At 35.3% G+C, this 19,507-nt stretch overlaps 1 protein-coding gene across 1 annotated transcript in view; it reads left to right on the top strand.

The window, feature by feature from the left end:
* The window catches only part of LOC123671433 (trace amine-associated receptor 1-like), a 157,552-nt gene extending 138,531 nt beyond the window's left edge, over window positions 1-19,021 (top strand). The window contains exons 5-6 of the mRNA XM_045605286.1: window positions 13,617-13,817; window positions 15,321-19,021. Coding sequence (XP_045461242.1) covers window positions 13,617-13,817; window positions 15,321-15,647 — 528 coding nt within the window. The 3' untranslated portion in view covers window positions 15,648-19,021. The remainder of the gene's footprint in view (window positions 1-13,616; window positions 13,818-15,320) is intronic.
* The last annotated feature ends 486 nt before the right edge of the window (window positions 19,022-19,507 follow it).

Consider the following 19,507-nt stretch of genomic DNA (forward strand, 5'->3'; position numbering starts at 1 on the left):
AAGGCATGTTTTTCCGAATAGGTTAGTGTTATTAAAAAAAGAAAGATTGGATTGGAAAGATTGGATTTATGAGGTTGCAGTTCTCACTAAATTTATTATCTCAAAAATCGAGCCTCAAAATGTGCCATTCATTTTTTTTTTTAACTAAAAGGGATTCTGAGATCCCCTCACTAGACAACGTATTTGGAACACCTGATACATATCAGGAAACATCTTTCGAAAAACTTTCTAGTTATCATAGCTATGCTACCAGAAACACTGAATACTCCCTCTGCCTAAACATAGAACTTCCAAATTCGAAAGTTCACCTACTTAGTTTATAAAGAAATAAAGTTCATCAGATTACCTGATTCAATAATGCTCTTAGATCGGATAAGTTTCAAAAAGAGAATAAAGTCTTTATTGCTTTTGAAGTGTTTCTATGGCACAAACTAATATTTTCATGATACTCATCTGAATTGTTAGGTATTTGTATAATTGTTGTTATCTTGTATATTGAATTGTAATTTTTTAGTTCAATTTTGTTTTTTTCTCTATGATGTGACTTCTTTATAATGTCTAAAGATATCAATAACTTTTATTATGTTAATATTATTATTATGGATTTAATTGATATTGATAGTGATCAGACTCAATATTTCAATAGCTCATTTTGCTGGAAATGAAATTATACCTTACTTCTCAAAAAAAAAATTGAAAACTGTAGTGACTTGCTGCCAGGAGTTTTTGGGCGCTTTTTTTCTGGTTCTGGTGTCCTGATCAATATGAAATTTGCATGAAGCTTAAAATTATCATTCTATAGTTGAAAGCATTCGTACCCACTCCCAAAATGATCTAAAAAACAACATTTCGAACGGCCATATTCATGGAATTCCTGTCGGATTATGCTCGTTAACAAACTTAACCGAAATCCGAACCTACACTGAATATTTCTAGCTGTTTTTGTGTACGTCTGAACAGATGGATTAACTTGAATTTTACCACGAATCCTTCATCATTAGGTCGAGCGTTATCGTTTAAATCATTTCCGGCTCAAAATTCAAAAAATACAGACATGGAGACGAAATCAAAAAGAAATATGTTTGGAAAACGAGCGACAAAGAGAATTCTGTTGTTCTTGAACATTTTTCTCTAATGGACTAGTTTAGTGATGTTGATAATACTATATTTGACACGATAGAATTAAAATATAGAGCAAAACTGATAAATCAGTGAAAAAAATTTGAAAATCCATCAATAAATGACTGAGAAATAGATTATTTAAATTTACGTATTTTAGCGTGGAACGTTTTTGATCTGTGACGTCACGGCTCTTGCCTGTGATCGCTACACCATAAATTACGTTTAAATACTTAGCCGCGCCAAGGCTCTCGCGCCGTTTGTAGTTGTACTGTGTAGTTTTAACTCGAGTTTTGTTTTTATGTCACCATAATGAAAGAAGGCTTCGTGAAAGGACAAAGTGACAATTTGCCTAAAATAGATATATTTGCAGTGATGGAGTTTTTTTCTTCAAATCCATCTTATGTCAGTGCTGAAATAAAAGGAGTTAAACTATTCAAGAAGTATCTACTTTTTAGTTCGTTTCATCATGGTTCAACTTATAACGATGATTTATTTAAAAAACGTTTCATAAACAGTTTGTAGTTGAGTACTGGTTTTTGAAGTCTATAAATGGCAAATCATATTTATGTGAGGAGTAAAAAGTAAAAAGATAAAAAAGTAATTTATATGTATGTATATAGTAAGTTATTTCAGTCATCGTGTAACGAACAAAACACGACACGAACGGCACAAGTGATTGTACACCAATGAATTCGTAAGCACTCTGCCAATACCAGTCGTCTAGTGTGTGACGTCACGGCACTTACACGTACTATGAAATTATTCTTCCAAGCCCAACTTCAAAGTCCCATAACTTTTTCATTTCTACAGATATTTCAATGATTCTTCCACATTTTTGTTTCATTTTACTTAAATTTTTAGAATTAATCCTTAACAAAAAAATGGAAACTAGTCCATTCTCATAGTTCAGTTCTCAAGATGCTCTCAGTGAACATCTTATTTGTGACGAAATGTATATGGGCCACTTGATGTTGCGCAAACTAACGAAACACGGGGAGATATTCTACGATCTTGTAAATAGCAGCCACAAAGCAACAAGATGTACACTTTGTAATTGGCGAAGACACTCAATTTACAAACTTGCGCAAACAGAATCAAGTGGATTCCAAAGGTCAAATAATCCTTCAGGACAAGCTGTGTGAAATCGAAGCGGTATCAATAATAATTATAGACCTACATAATCACCGACAATGCCCAACACACCCTGGGGTTGCAAGAGTCACAGGGGTGTAATAATCGAACCGGCACGACTCGATAGGTTAATTGATATGGTGATAAAAACACCCCAACTTGATCGATTCCGGTATCTCGAATCGTCAAAGCTACCAGTTTATCAACATACCGTCCAATAACTTTACGTAATGAGCATTTTGTGTATGTGTATCGTGTGTGGTACAGTTTATTTATTCGCTGAAATGAAACGAGCTCGAAATGATGTGGATTAAAATAATGTTTGAATATTTAACAAGCTTATAAGCTTGTTCAATTAATTAGATCCATTCGAAATGAAACGTATTTATGAAGTATGACATGTTTACTTCGATGTTTGATGTTAATATGGTTGGTTGTTTTTCTGGGTCGGAAGTTTAGGAATATTTTTGTATTCGGAATGAATTTTGTCTTTTGAGTAATTCTTTGAATTTTTCAATTTTTACTTGATAGAATACAACTCAATATAAATATCCAGAGTGATTTGAGGAGGCCGTCGGTTGGAATATTTCAAAAAAAGACTTGACCTGAAATTTTATAGTTAAGCATGGTTGTGATAGATAAATTCTTGAAAATAACTTCAGATTCGTTCGACATTCGGTTCCACCAGAAATGGTTCCGATTTTCGCCTAGTTTATTTTTATTGATAAGCAGATTATTCATCGAAAAGTTCTTCTATAGGCTAGAGGACCTTGAATGGTCAAACAATACAAAACGTTCATACATCAATCACTATTCTGAGTAATCAAGATGTGAGCAATCATTAATCCGAGTTGTATATATTGAAAGCATTGTTCTTTGATGTTATTACATTTGGTCAATTATACAGTGTGTCCCAGCTATTCACAATATTTTAAGTTCAATTATTCGAAGATGGTTGCAAATTGCCTGAGCGATCTAGAATAGAAATATGATAGGAAAAACCAAGAGGTTGCAAAGCGATAGCTTCAGGCGTTCTGGAGTTATGGCCGAAAGAAGACATTTTAGTTTTTCAGTGCATCAGTTGAAGAATATCTTTTTTGGCCATAACTCCAGAACGCCTGAAGCTATCGCTTTGCGACCTTATCGTTTTTTCATACAAATTTGATGGTATTTCTGTTTCTGTCAGAACTTAAAGACACAATTTGGTTTTTCGCAGTGCATCAGTTGAAGAATATTTTCTTTCGGCCATAACTTCAGAACTCCTGAAACTATCGCTTTGCGAACTTCAGGTTTTTTTATGCAAATTTGATGGGATTTCTGTTTTTGTTAAGAAACTCCTATCATTACATTTGAAATTCCGGAGTAAAATGAACAAAACAATGAACTTCTGACTTAGCGCCCCCTATCGAAAGCAGCAAAAACAAATTAATCATGAGTATATTTTGTCCTCAATCAACAAGATATTTTCTTTCAGACGAGTTCTAATTTGCTCAAAAATGTTGAGCCAAACTGAAGTTACAGGCATTTCAATCAGTCAGATTTCTCCCTTTCACCTACCCTTATTTGATGTCGTAAAATCGAAAGTGACAATTCAAAAAGATAGAGAATTTTCCAAGGATTACAGTGATTATATTCTTTCTCCAACTTCATTTGAAACATTTTCGAGGAAAATTCATTTTTCTACTCGACGAGCTATTACGCCCCCTAGCGGAAGAGGTATGAAATTCAAAAAAAATTCCACTGTGTTTTCTTGTACACTTTAGTGGTAAAATTTTTTACCGCTAGTCTCAACGATGAGTGGATCCAGAGATATCGCTTATTTGCCCACCCTGTACATTCTCCAAAACAATTCTGACATTTTTATAGATTTCTGCCATACGTAACGCCACTGAAAATGTTTCAGTTCAATATAAAAGAACCAATAACGCAAGAAACCAAATTTTGAATGTATTCTTTCCATGTCCCATTAGCTAGGAATGGTCAGAAATAAGAAGCCAACAAATAGCTATGAATGTACATCGATGTCCAATCGTTCTTCTCAGTTTATATTCTATTATATTCGTGCAAACTTCAATAATAGCGTTTGGTTTGTGGATATCTGAAGGAAACAAGGTCCGTCAACAATAAGATGCTCTTACAAAGCCCCATAAAATAGCAGCAGACAGAAAGCACAAAGAGAGATGATGTAAGAAAAGAACTAAAAGAACGTATTTGTGATTTATATATTATACTCAAAAACATCATTTATATTTGACGTTCGTATTCTTAGAAAGTATCTAGAATTGCATAGAATGAACATAGACGTTATGAAAATTGAAATAAATTCTCTATACATATATTCGAATCAGGTCATAAGGTCATAATAATTTATAAAATACTATGGAAATAGAAATTACTTTTTACTAGGTTCGACTGTATATTTTAATACCTTGTCTGTACAGTGAAGTCATCAAGGTAAAAATTTAGTACAATTTTCTATTATTTCACTGAATTGGGGTCGTTGCGGCTCTGTTAGCCTTCCGGGAACTGCGACCAAATTGATCTTTTGTTCCTAACCCTAGCTATTCATACAAACCCAGGGAGGCCGTCGATACTGTTAACGAAACCGACGACATCCTTTGGAGCCTTGACTATTACTTCGTGAGCATTCAGGACTGACTGTCCCATATGAGTGGTTCTTGAACCAGTTAGCTCCGGTACAATTTTACTCCCACCTAAACAAAAATGAGGGTTCCGAAGCCAGACATCTCATTGATATGTTTATCTGTGCTGCTTTCAGGATTGGGTGTAAAGTAATTTTATGAATTAAGATTTCACTCAAAGTTGTTTCGATTGAATTCAAACACTTTCGACTAGATACACGGTGTGTCTTACTCTTGAGCAAACGTTTTATTTCTGAAATGCCAATATTTCACATTCTGCTGGTCCCATATCAATAAAATTGTTGAAATTAGTTAAATAATTATTACAGGAATTTGGACAACTTTAATTCAATCTCTACTGATTCTTTTTCAAGGCTCGTATTTTCATCGGATCAAATTTCGTCAGTTCTAATAAAATCTCTTTCAGTGTGTTAATCATGTTAATGTCAAAATAATTCTATTTTGTCTCGATGTTTTGAAATATCAATTGTTGACATTGTTTGGGTAGTTGAGGTCCGGTTATAAATTGTCTCGAAGAAATTTCTGCTCTTCATCTACCACTTTAATTTTGATGAATTTTTTAAGGGGATTCCAGTTGAAACATAAGTAGTTCATTCCTAGGAGATAACAATATTACAAGACCAATAATAACTTATTATGGTGTGTTGATGGTTTAGGAAGAAGGGACGAATAATCAAATTTCCAGACCCTCAGCCTGATCATTAATTTATTCGTCTTTTCTGAAGCTTCCACTCTTAGATTATCGTGTCCTAATTTTCCTTCGATCTTGGCTAAGTGGAAAACCAGATCAAGGGAAGTAAATTATGAATTAACGATTTTTGAGCGCTCGTTCTCCAAACCGATCGCTATTTTATTTCGTCGCAATTGTCTCAAACGATTAGGTTAGGTTCGACTCACTGATGACAAATTTGGAAAGATACACGCTTCAACAATCTTTCGAAGTAGTTACAATTGACTGCAAAAATGGTGAAAATTTTGCAGTTGCGGGTCGCAAAACTAAAGGACTTTTGGGTCGTCGTGAAGCACCTTCTATGCGGGCACTGATGGAAAAATTTTAGCTGTTGGGTCAATTTAGTGATGAGAAGAATCGAAACCGAGTGCGTAGCTCAAGAACAACTGAGAATATTGCCGCTGTACTGTTGACGAAAACCCTAGTTTGTCGATTCCTCGTCTATTGTGCTATGATTGATGATTTCTTGTGGCCGAAATTAAAAGACATCGATGTGAACGACGTTTATCTTCAACTAGACGACTCTGCGTGCCACACAAGCAACGAAACAATCGCAATATTTCGCAAGAAAATTTTCCTGATCTTGTTATTTCTCGAAGATATGAACAAAATTGGCTGAGATCTGATTCAACACCTTTAGACTATTTCTTTGAGTCCACGTGAAAGATAAGGGATATGTGCCAATGCTCCACAATCGATTCAAGACATTAAAGATAGAATTCGTGAAGTTATCAAGGATGTACAGTCGCAAATGTGAAATGAAAAATTTCATAAAATAGATAGGGTGCTGCAACCATGGCGGCTGATATCGTTTTCCATCCTTAATGACATACTTTCCTCTTTACAATACAATAAACATCTACTTATTCCTCTTGAAATATACTATTAGGTGTACAACATTGCTTCCGCCGTTTTGCAATAGATACCTGTAGCGGTAAGTGGTAGTCGGAATAAATAGATCGTAAGTGTCATACAATAAGCTTAGGTATTTATTAACATAACGTCATTGAAATATCAGTCGATTTGGGTCTGCATCATTAAGTTATTCTCGATTAAATATGTCAGCTACGAGCCAAATTCACGTTAATTTTGGAAGGGACGAAACAAGCCATTTCCAAACGCCTGAATGTCATAGGAATGATTGAGAAATAAGAAAATTGGGGGCCGTACGAGTTGAAGCCGAGAAATGTTGAACAGCGTTATTTGCTTGGGAACAGCTGCTCACAAGGCAAAGACGGAAGGGATTCCTACATCGCATTGTGACTGCAGACGAAAAATGGGTTCATTACGATTCCCAAGCGCAGAAAATCATAGGAATATCCCGACCATGCTTGCACGTGGACAGCCAAACCGAATATTCACAGTTCCAAGGTCATGCTCAGTATTTGGTGGGACCAGCTCGGCGTAGTTTATTATAAGTTGTTGAAACCGGCTGAAACAATCACAGGCGATAGTAATCGAATGTAATTAATGCGTTTGAGCCGAGTATTGAAAGACAAACGGACGCAATACAACGAGAGACATGATGAAGTGATTTAACAGTATGACAATGCTCGATCCCATGTTGCGAAAGTGGTCAAGACATACTTGGAAACGTTGAAATGGGATGTCCTATCCGACTCGCCATATTCTCCAGAGGTTGCTCCCTCGGACTACCAATGGCACAAGGCCGGGCTGACCAGCCAGTAAAGTAAAAAATTGGATCAATTCGTGGATCGCTTCAAAAGATTACCAGTGTTTTCAACGCGGGATTCGTACGTTGCCCGAAAGATGGGAAAAAGTAGTGGCCAGCGATGGACAATACTTTGAATCTTAAATGTATAACCAGTTTTTTACAATAAAGCCTCGATTTTCGGGAAAAAAACGGCGGAAGCAAAGTTGTACGTCCATGTAGTTTTTTCAAATATTAAATGAAACCTTTTATTTGAAACTCGTTTATTTTTCGTGTACGAATACGAAACAGGAAAAAAATGATATAATAATAGTATGTTCAATATTGCTTTTTTGAATATATACTGAATATTAAGTTTCATTCAGAGTATTCAATTTCAAAACGCTGAATTTTTTTAATATCGATGTACGTAATGTACCTTCATTAAAATCAACGGATGTAACGTTGCATATCGTTGTTTATTACAGACTTTTGGCATAGACGACTGAAATGAAATGAACATCCATTGAATTCTCTTGAAATTAACTCGTTTTTTATATATAATTCTGTAGTCTCCAAGGGTGCAAGTGGTTAATGAATGAACTAGCGCTCAAAGACAGTTGGCTTCACTTCAGTGCTTCCTTCTTTTTTTTACGGTTTGTGTTGTAGTAATCGGGGCCGGCGTTAGGGGTGAAACAGTGAAGCGACTGTTTCAGGTGCCTCTGTTCGACGGGCGGCAATTTAGCCCAGTTTGTGGCTGCCCTTTCATATTTCTGAAAAAATATAGTATTGATTCTTAAAAACAACATGAGGTTGGTCCGCTTTGCTGCGTTTATCAACATTCCCTGCAATAAAAATCTCCAAACTGTCTTTACTAAGCCGCCTATTCAATAAATAACACATGGCAACCAACCAATATAAGCAGCATTGCCTATTACCCTAATTGAATGAGGGATGGAATGTATTTCACAAAGACGAAAAACAATACTTCTAATTACGTGGGAGTTGTTTACACATTCAACGTATGGAAAATTCCTACGATTCTGAATTTGAAACTAGTATCTGATAAATGCTAAAGGTTTTCAGCGAAACATATGTTTTTAGTACTATTTAATTTTCGAACCTTTGCATGCCTTTCCGCCCTTTGTATCTTGTGGTGTGATAGGTAATCTTTCATCGATCGTATATGATCGATTGTGAATGTGAGAATCAGATATATTACTTACGCATTGTTCATCGGCTTCGAAGAAATCCAAGAATTTATTTTAGGTGAAAATATCCGAAAAAAAACACAGTGGAAAAGACTTTAGAAAGAAACGATTAGCAAAATCGCTAGAGAAATCAAAAATGGCTAATTATCATCGAGGCAGGTGATGTTTTTGTTGAGGGGGGGGATGTTATTGGTACTTCTTCAGCAGGGGCGCCAAAAAATGTTTTGCTCGTGCCGGACCTGGTAGTAACAAATTTCATTACAAGTAAGTGGTAGTAATGATTTTCATATACAATTATGTAGTTCCCAAAAGCGCAAGAGGTGCATGAATGAACTAGCGCGCAAAAGCTCTTGGCTTCACGTTAGTGCTTCCTTTTTTTTGTGGTTAGTGGGTATATCAAAGGGGGTTCCTCGCCATGCCACCAAATCAAATTATGGCTAATCGAGACGTGTTGCATTGCAACGAGATTTTCGTTAAGATTCAATCTGTCCGTGGCTAATTGGATCTTGCGCAGAACAAGAACGAAAAATACCTCTTTCACGAGAAGTAAATGAGAATTGATTGCCAGAAGCGTATCCCTCGGGCGTGGGTCAAATTGAACTTCCGCCCAAATTGAAACCAATTTGACCATCAACAGTCATGTTATTGAATTACTTGAATTATTATCAGACATCGGGTTCAATGTATCGAGGGGTTTGATATTTTTCAATCAGTCGTTATTGTCGATTCTCGCCTTTTTACATCTTTCGCGCAGAGAGCTGACTGTTGATTCAATCATTTCTCGAAATTGGTTTTGGCTCTATTAATAGAATACTATTTTAGAGTTGCGATGTTAGGGGGAACACTATCAGGCGTTTTCAGATGACCGAACAAATTCCCATCGTGTTGAAAAAATGTACGAAATATAAAAACAGTGAAACACCTAAGTGAAGTCGGGAGCTTTTAAGCGCTCATCATTCAGGGCCAGCGCTAGGGGTGAAAGAATGCAGCGACTGTTTCAGGCGCCTCTATTCGAGGGGCGGCAATTTAGCCCAGTTTGTGGCCGCCTTTTTATATATCTAAAAATTTATTCTTAAAAACAACTTGAGGTTAGACCGCTCCGCTGCGTTTATTGGCATTCCCTGCAATAAAAATCTTCGAACCGTTTTTACTAAGCCATCTGTCCAATAAATAAGACATGGCATCCCAACCAATAAGCAGCATTGACATCGCCCTAATTGAAAGAGGGGTGAAATGTATTTCACATAGACGAAAAACAACACTATCTTTCCTTTCGAATTATGTGGAAGTTGTTTGCACATTCAACATATTGAAAATTCCTACGATTTTGCATTCGAAACTAGTTACTGTTAAATGCCAAATGTTTTCAGCAACACATGTTTTTAATCCCATTTAGTTTTCGAAGTTTTGCATGTCCTACCGCCCTTCGTATTTTGTATTGTGATAGGTAATCTTTCATTGATCGTACGCTGTGTCTCGTGTATGTGAAAATCAGATATATTACTTACGCATTGTTCATCGGCGTCGTTTAAGTTGCTGACGCCTTGGTTAAATTTCAAACGAAGTTATCCACCAGAATATTGATAATATATAAATCATATTTTGTGGAACACAACTATAAGCTGGATGCAAATAATAGCAATGAAAAACTGACATGATTTTGAAATATTGGGCGTTCAATATGCTAATAGTAGAGAGTTATTGAAACCACTACTGCACATTAATGCAAGGAAAATATTTTGGTGAGTACCAGAGAAATATTGACCTTTTCAAAGATTCAATATAAGGAGGCGAGAGCGTGATAGTAATTATAATAATTAAATCATAAAATCATACATTGCTTCGCAAGAATGCATTATATTTGAGCACTGCTTCTAAAAAGAGTCCTCTCTATCATTTTGTCCCTGAACTTTGGAATTTTATATCTGGAATGATCTCAAACGATGAGATCTTATGTTCATAATCAAAACCATACAAAATTCAAGAAAAATATCGAAAAAAAATTATTCAATTTCGAGACTATGAGATTCATTAAGTTGAGATAAATAGAAAATTTGGGAGGAATATCGGAAAAAATACCTAATTTTTCAGGGTTTATTGATCCGTTAGAGATAAGATACTTAGTTTTGAGTAAAACTCTATCTGATGCTACACCACTTATTCAATACCACTTATCCTAAGTAATTAATATTATAACAATTATTTCGGATAGCTCATGCAAATTTCTAATAAATAATATCGCTCAATCATTTCCTGAAAAACATGTTTATGTTCAATTTGTTTTTAATTATCTTATTTTCGAAATAACGCTGTGTGCGTTAATGAACACAGTGACATTGAAAGTAGTCAATAAACGTAAAATTAAAATATATCTCCATCCAGTTTTATGTTGCCAGAGTATATTACCTATAGAAGTTCTGGAATTCGAACTTATATTACATCATTTATATGGTTGAACACGCATTCGCCATTTTGTAACAAGGATCGATAAAGTTTTTATATTCTGGCCTTCTATTTATATCCCAACTGTATTATATCGCTAGTCAATGACAATTGAATATCCGATTTCTGAATTAATCTCATTCAACACTCTATGAATACATAATATCTACTTGTACATAAATAATTATAATATGAAATCGTATTTTTACCTTACTTATTTCCCGACTCTAAGTGTTCAACCGTCTCTAAGCTCAGCCAATGAAAAGAGAAAAATATTGGCTGTGGTCATGGTTTCTATAGATATCTATTTCAAATCAAACGACCTTTTTGACATTGTCAGCAGATTTTCAAGGGCACCGAAACCACATCCCTAACATTTCATAGAAAATATATTTACACCCAGTTCTTATCACTTCAGCTTTTAAGGAAGATTTATGCACTATTAAAATTATTACGACGTTAGAGTCTTCTTTATGTGGTCCATTAAAGCTGAAAAGTATTCCACATGACAGTTTTCACATCATTTACAGGGTGGCCAGATTTCGATTATATTACATTGAGTATATCTCCTGAATTGCGAGAAAAAGTAGTAAAGATGTCGGTCATATTTTTTTGAGAAACTAAAAAATCTGAAAACCGCAAATCGTTTCTGAGCTACAGGGCGATTTTGATAATTGGCCTATTTCTAGCATACTTATTTATATACTAGTCGTATATTTCTATTTTACCTAACATATACCTATCATTTAACGTATGCTATCGAAACAAACACACCTTTGAACCAATGTTTTTATTGATTTCTTAATGGTTCTATAAAAATTCTTATAGCACTTTCATCTTCAATGCTCTGAAATAGAATTTTTCTTTGTATAGAAATAGTGAGAGATGAAATTTTTGAATTAGACGTTTCTTCAAAATAGCTGTCATAGTGAATTTGACTAATTTGAGGTGCGTATATAAAACATTATACTGGGTTAGATCTATTCAGAGGGACACTACAAGGATATATAAAATCGTTTCAGATTCGTTTTCAGATTGGCTCAAATTACAAAAAAGTGAAATATCGCCAATGGTTCCCGAGATATCTCGAAAAAACTAATAATCGATATTTTCTGGAGATAACTTCACGAAATTCGGTTTGTAACCATTGTCCAATATAGAGATTCTTATGGTGTCGTCAGATTTTTTTCTGTTTTCTATTGTTTCAGAATTTTCTTCAAAATAACAAATAACAAGAATTCCCAAGTAGACATAGCCAGTCCGTGGGGTGAAAAACCAAATTAATTTTTATTTTATTAGGTTTCTAAGTGATCAATACGATAATACTACTCATAAATCCACAATTTTCTATGAGAATGAATGTACACCACACTGTGGGAAATGTAATGAGTGAGGCTTTCACTTATAGAACTAGGGTACCATCAGAGGTAATATGACTAACATGTGTTACGTTAGTTTTGAAGACAATCAAGTTGGTTTGTTAGGGGCACTTCGGCAAGAGATACAAGTAGCCCGTGATAAGATACCTCAAAAGGAAATCAATAACCTCATTAGGAGAATGTCTAGACGTGTTTCTGATTGAAAAAGATGAAAGCCAAACACATCATTAATGTTTCGCCTTTTTTTTACGATTGGATGTTTTTGGAATTTTGGTCAATTGACAACCTAGCTTATGGGATTTCCAATAAATCAAATCAAATTCATTTTCAAAGATACTTATTCATGTAAAATTGATAATCACTTCACGCTTAAAAGGTTTGATTTTGAATAGCTCGCTATTTGGGCAACTGTCACTTTTGAAGCTATCATCTTTCAACATTTGATAAGTGAAACTACGGCGTTACTGCAAATGGAGATATACACGCTTCAACAACGCATTGAATTCGTCAAAATTCACTACAGAAATGGTGAAATGTTTGCAGTCTAAGTTCGCAGAACTTAATCACTTTTGGGACGTCGTGAAACATCTTCTCGGCCAGCAATAGTGTGAAGAATGGTGTGAAGAATTGAAACCGTGTGCGTCACTCAAAAACAACTAAGAATATTGCTGCCGTAGCCTGTAGTGTTGACAAAAACCCAGATTTGTCGATTCTTCGTCAATCGTTGGAATTAGTCATTTCCAAAACGGCATTACACAGTATTTCGCATAAAGGTTTTAAGGCTTTTAAAGTTTAGTACAGTGTAAGACCCATTTTCACCTCGAGGCTACGTTAGACTTTTTTTGGGCCAATTGACTATGTCATTGCTCCACAATCGATTCAATACCTTAAAGATGGAATTCGTGAAGTTATCAAGGATATACATTCACAAGATTTGTGAATTTTTATCAATTGCAAACCTTAAGTGACAAGTATACAAATAATTTTTGTAAAAAATCAATTATTACTGTTTGTTCTTTGTGATTTGACTAAGTATAGTATTACGTTTCAGAGCTTCAAAGCTATTTTGAATTAGCCTATTTCTATATGACATTAAAAGGTGGTGATTGGTATTGAATTAAGCTAAAACATTGAATATACAGTAAAATGAAGTCTAGGTCGTCTTATTTCAAGAAATACCTCATCTTCATATCTAATAATTAAAGAGATGTAGTCTTTATATAGTCTAAATCTGGCCACCTTTTGCAGTCGTAAAACAGAAATTCTCAATTACAATTTATCTTACAGGTTTGTATGCTGATCGATGTTTTCATAGGGACCAACATATTATCGGCCTGGATATCTGTTTATCTTGCTCTTCCCATTCTGGCCAGTAGCGCCTTCAATCCTTGGATTTATGGTTATCGGAATTCGGAGCTCAGAACAGGAGTCCGAAGAGTTATAGATGATTTGCTCACCACCTTCGGTTTCACCTACAGGAGTCAGCAGGTAATCTTCATCAAGAAGGTACTGATTTTCAGAATGAATATGTGATTCCATAGAAAACCAAACATTGCGATGATTTCATTTAGCATTAAGAGGCATGTTTTAGTTTTAATAAGATGTGATTCAATGATGACGAAGTGGTGGTCTAATTCAAGTAGGTCCGGTCGTAAACAAGATAACTCCCGAACTGTAAGACCTAGAAATTTGCAATTTCCGGAGTAGCTTCGGATCTCGAATGCCAAGTCAAGTATTTATTTATCAATTACTTGACTTGACGTTGAAAAACTATTACTTGAATTGAACTTGAGTTGATTTTAAGTCAAGTCCAAGTTAAGTAGCTTGAATATCAAGTTAAGAGTCGGGAATCCCTGAACTTCAACGAAGTTCTTGACTTGAACTTGAGTTGATTTCGAGTCGAGCCCAAGTAAAGTATTTTGAATATCAAGTCAAGCTGGGAGTCCCTATTAAGTTCGTTAATGGGCAAAATCCGACTAGGGTTCCGTAAATATAGCCGTACGAAGTTTCATTTAGCGGATAATTGCAAAATTGTTGATTCGATCGGGATAAAAATTCGCATTTGTTTTTAAAATAATACATAGTTTTGGTTGTTGATATGAAATAATTACATGTTAATTTCAAACTGATCATAACATTAGAAATAACAAAAAATTCAAGAAGTATTTAGGGAAAGAAATATCCAATATTTCTGTGATTTGAGAACGAGCAAGTTGAGAGTAAGCGTGTAAATGAAGAATAACCATTTCAAGCTAACTGAAACTTTTCGTGTGGATAGCGTTATCGGAACCGTAGAAAATTCTAGTAGAATATCGAATGTCATGACAAAAGATCCGATCTAGTTGAGGTTGTACAAATATAGAGTAAAAATATCAAGTGACCAATTTGGACTAAGTCAACGGTTCGTCTATATATTTAGACTTTATCAAGGCAAGTTCATTCGGTTTAATTAAGAACATTCAACGCCTGCCTTATACTTACACATGAGGAAATGTAGCTTGCTGGAAGCAATAAGGATATCCGCCAATGAAAATCTCCGTTCGGAAAAAGGCGATATTGACTCAATTAGATTCAAACCTCTTGAATTTTAAATCTCAAATTCAGCTAGTAATGCCTGAAATCTAAAACAACGTACGTATCTTTTCCGAAGTCTCAACATTTATTGAAAATCTTCCAGAAAATTATCTGTTCCTTTCTCTAGATACGCTCACCCATAGACGATTCATCGGCTACCAATCACGTACGATGAATTGACAAATTACCGCGTCTCTGCAAATTCCAATAGCTTAACATGAATTGAAGCGTGTAAAATCGTTGCCCTTTTACCATTTTTTTTGCCCTTCGTCAATCGTCTCTACCGCAGCATGTATATGAATGATTCAGCCCAGAAATAGACATAAACAATAGGGTTTAAAACATAAAAGAAAATAGTACAGTGCAGGAGCTTATAGTATTTAATAAAAAACTGATATGAAAACTCATCTTTTCCAGGTGTCCGACCCGATAGCCCTAAGTGCAGCCGCAACAGCAGGTGACCACGCCTCATTTATACACTACACACAAAGAGACTGTGTTCAATGGAAGCCAAACGGTGACTTCCTTCTGGTGCCGATAGCAAGACCAGAGAGTTCGGGAGTGGTATCGGAGAGTGACTTACCGAACATGTTCCGCGATAACCCGAAAATTGTTATAACTTCCGAGGCACCCAGGATGCTGAAGGGGTCCAGGAGCATGGTGGAGAGCTTCGCCATAACGAGGGGCTCCGACATCCTGATCATCAAAGGACGAGGAATGTTGCACGGAGCCAGCATTATCTGAGAGAAACAACACTTGCGAGAAAAAAGTGTCTTCATTTGATGCTGAAGGCTTGCAAGGTCGGATTGTTCAACAGGGTTAGGAAATGCTGGGTTTTATAGCCGTGATCCAATCGGATTTTGAGCGCTCGTCCTTCCCAGGGCCGCCGCCAGACATTTAAGCGCCACGGCGAAATAAAATTTCACCGCCTTGTTTTGGCCAATTCATCTGAATTTTCTTTGAAGGAGCCTCTGTTATTCCTCTCAGGCATCTTTTCAATTTTATATGAAATCGTATTTTTCAACTCAAAATCACCTTGTCAAATTTATCAAAACGTCCTGCATTGTCTAAAGGCATGACGCTATATTTATAAATCTATAGCAAAAGAACAACGTAGTTCTTAAAGGTGCAAAAAGTCTTGTTTTATGAACTGACTTTGCGCCCCTACTTTTTGGTGCCCCGGCAAAATGTCCGGTATGCCGCTCCTGGCGGCGGCCCTGGTCCTTCCTGTGATAAAACTCAATTATGTCCATCTGTCTGGCTCTAAACACGATAACTCTCAAACGGAAGGACCTGGAATCTTGAAATTTTCAGTTCGTAACAGAATACTAGGCGTTCCTAAATATGACCATTTGAAAGGTCGAAAGAAAATTCAACCAAAATATCGAAAAAATATACCGAATGTTTATGAGACAATTGATCGTTTCGAATTGAAATAATTTTGTGTAATTATGAAATGACAATTTCAAGTTTCATGTGAATGTCGTTTCGATCGGAACGCCAGAGTCAAATCAAGCAGAATATCGAAAAAAGATTCCAATATTCCTTAACATCGGATCCGATTGAAATTTAATTGTAATGGGTGTTTTTTAAGAGCTTGAGAAATATAATGATACAAGACAGAAATATTGTTGAAATGAATTTTTCATTATTATAATCTGATAGATGTTATCATGGTATTCATTTAATGAATATGATTTCCGGCATATGTCCTCCGCGTCTACGAGTTACATGGTCCATTCGATCAGTCCATTTTTTCACTACATTTTCCAATAAATCTGCAGGCTGTAAGTCGTCAATGGTGGCTTGAATATTGGCTTCCAACGCTTCAAGAGTTGCTGGTTTCCCGACATAAACCAATGATTAACATAGCCCCATAAAACGTAATCGAGGAGCACGAATGTGGGGACCAGTTAACAGAAACACTTTTGGAAATAAAGTTATCACCAAATGAATTTTGCAATAAATTAATGAAGAAGCGCGCTGTATGACAAGTTACGCCGTCTGGTTGGAACCAAATTTCGTCAATGTTTAGCTAATTTTTGGAAACAAAAAATCAGTGAGCATGGCCAACAAGTTGTGAACGGCGACGTTTCGACATTTCTGCGTCTTTGCGCCGCAGTAGCATTTTCTCTTCGGTACACAAATTTCTTCGTCTTGTTGATGGTTTTAAATCGAGAAGAGTAAACGATCAATAATTGCTAGGATTGCTCACTCATAAGGCCGATTATATTGCCCGTGAAATGGACAAAGTGCTCTATGACTTCACAAACAGATTTATTTTTTGTCAAAGTTAATTTTCACAAAATGGAAATGTTGTTCTGCCGTTAAAAGATTCATGATGAATTTCCAAACCTTACTGAACAGAAATGTAAACACAGTTTGACATTCTCAACGGTAAAACGATAGACAACGACCATGACCATCGAAACTTCTCATGAAGCTAAAAAAAAACACCCATTAGATCTAAATTCACCACTATAAAGATGAATATGATCAAAACAATAGAATTTCATATCCAATTAAACAAACGTTCAAAAGCATTTTATACTTTATTCACCTGACGTTTCGCCTAAAATAGAGGAAGCCATCCTCAGAGGTTTCTAAGTCGTAGATTCTAACTCGATGCTGGAACTAACGTTACCCCTGAAGGAGAGAGTAAAAATATGGTTTCCAAACTGCCAATTATATCGAATCATTCTAGCGTCGAGGTACAAACTACGACCTATAAAAGTCAGGACATTCCTACCGTCTCATGAAAAGCCAACTGGACCGACAAGGCTAAAAAGCCCGGAATTTCAGATAGATGCACACGAAGATTATTACTGCAAAGAGGGAATGTACTTAGGTATTTTATTTGATCAGAGATATTTGACTGAAACATAATATAAATATCAGACATCCTATTAAGTTTTCGAATTTTGTTCCCTTATACTTATTTTCAATGAAGACTATGGGAGGGTGAATCAATAAGAATGCAAATATCGATGGGTCAAGTATGGTTTTTTTAGTCATCGGGCACACGATCATTATTTCTTTGTTCAGATTTTCAATACTCAAATTTTAGGCTCTTATTGGTACATCCTTCATTAATATGGAATAACTAATGAAATGTCTTTCATTAAAAACATTCCATCAATAATAAAACAATTTACGAGTATGACTTCTAAATTAATATAAAAAGGCATGATACACACAACAAATAGACGCTGACTGCCTCAGCAGAGGAATATCCCTCATGTTTAGTCAAATAGAAAATATGAACACATCTAAAATCGGTCTAAGAATCCCCAGAAGCAGAATAATATATTGCAAATGCAGACCATGATGATTTATAACTTGTTGGTCCTTCACATCAGATGAGAAGATTCGTATTAGGCGCTACCTGTTCGATTTATCCTGAAACAACTCAACCTCTTTGCAGATTCCTAGACCGACTATTGAGCTCCGTATCTTCGAAATCAATTTATCAGTGTTGTAATTCGAATATTAATTTCCTGATTAATACAATATTTTTCAAAAATATTAGCCAGAATATGATACGAATGGAAAGGTTATGTCGAAAATATAGTGAATACCTCCTTCCTACCTATAGTTTGAAGATGTAAACAAAACGTTTTGTATATAAAAAAATAATGATCAACTTCAATTTCCACATTCGAAAAAATTTTTTTGAATGGGCAGATCTTCTCCATGATTGAATATCTTGCAAATTCGACGGTATTTTATCCTTAATGTTTAAACTGATGTCGTGATTGTTCAAATAAATACCTATATCAAATATTAAAATTTGTGGAAATTGAAGAAGCCTGCCACTTGAGTCAGGATAGACAAAGGAATAATTTATGTAAAAAAATCATTTTAAAATATTTAGATTTTCTTCAAATATTACCAAATTTCCTAACTTTGATTTAATCATTTTAATGAAAAAAACACGATTTGTAAAGGCATAGTACAAGGAAAGGATAGTAAGCCAACCGCCGTTTGACGGCAAGGAAATAGTCACCAGAGGTCGCCACTGCAGTTGGATTTGGAAAAGTAACTCGATAATAGATAGCGCTGAATCATGAGCTATAGATGGCGCAGAAATAATACGATAATTCATTCAGTGGCGTGGTTGAAAAGGGGTCGCATGGCATTGCCAACAATTTTTATGTTATTATTAAGTTATCACAAATACACGCCACTGGCGTTAATGCTTATTACAGAACAGAAAAAATATCAAAATATAGAAATCTTTTGACCACTCTATTTTCAAATATTTTAGTTCTTCAAAATAACACCGATTTTTTGAGAGGGCTCCACTTTACGGACCAATTTTTGACAGTAAAATTCGAGTTAAACGTGAGTACAACTAGATGGCGCTCAACATCAACAAAATCGAAAAAAGCACTACACTGGCTTACTGTCCTTTCCTTATACTATGGTAAAGGGAATATAATAGGTAGTGACCAAAATATAATTAACCTCATAATAAAGCATGTATGCTTTCGATTTAAAAAAAATCAAAATATATGTTGTTTTTCATTTTGGAAATGTTTCGAAAGAAATTAAGGATTTTAATTTCAATCAAGAAGATGAATTTTGAATATAATGATAAAATT

This window comes from Harmonia axyridis, chromosome 1, assembly GCF_914767665.1.
Source record: "Harmonia axyridis chromosome 1, icHarAxyr1.1, whole genome shotgun sequence".
NCBI lineage: Eukaryota > Metazoa > Arthropoda > Insecta > Coleoptera > Coccinellidae > Harmonia > Harmonia axyridis.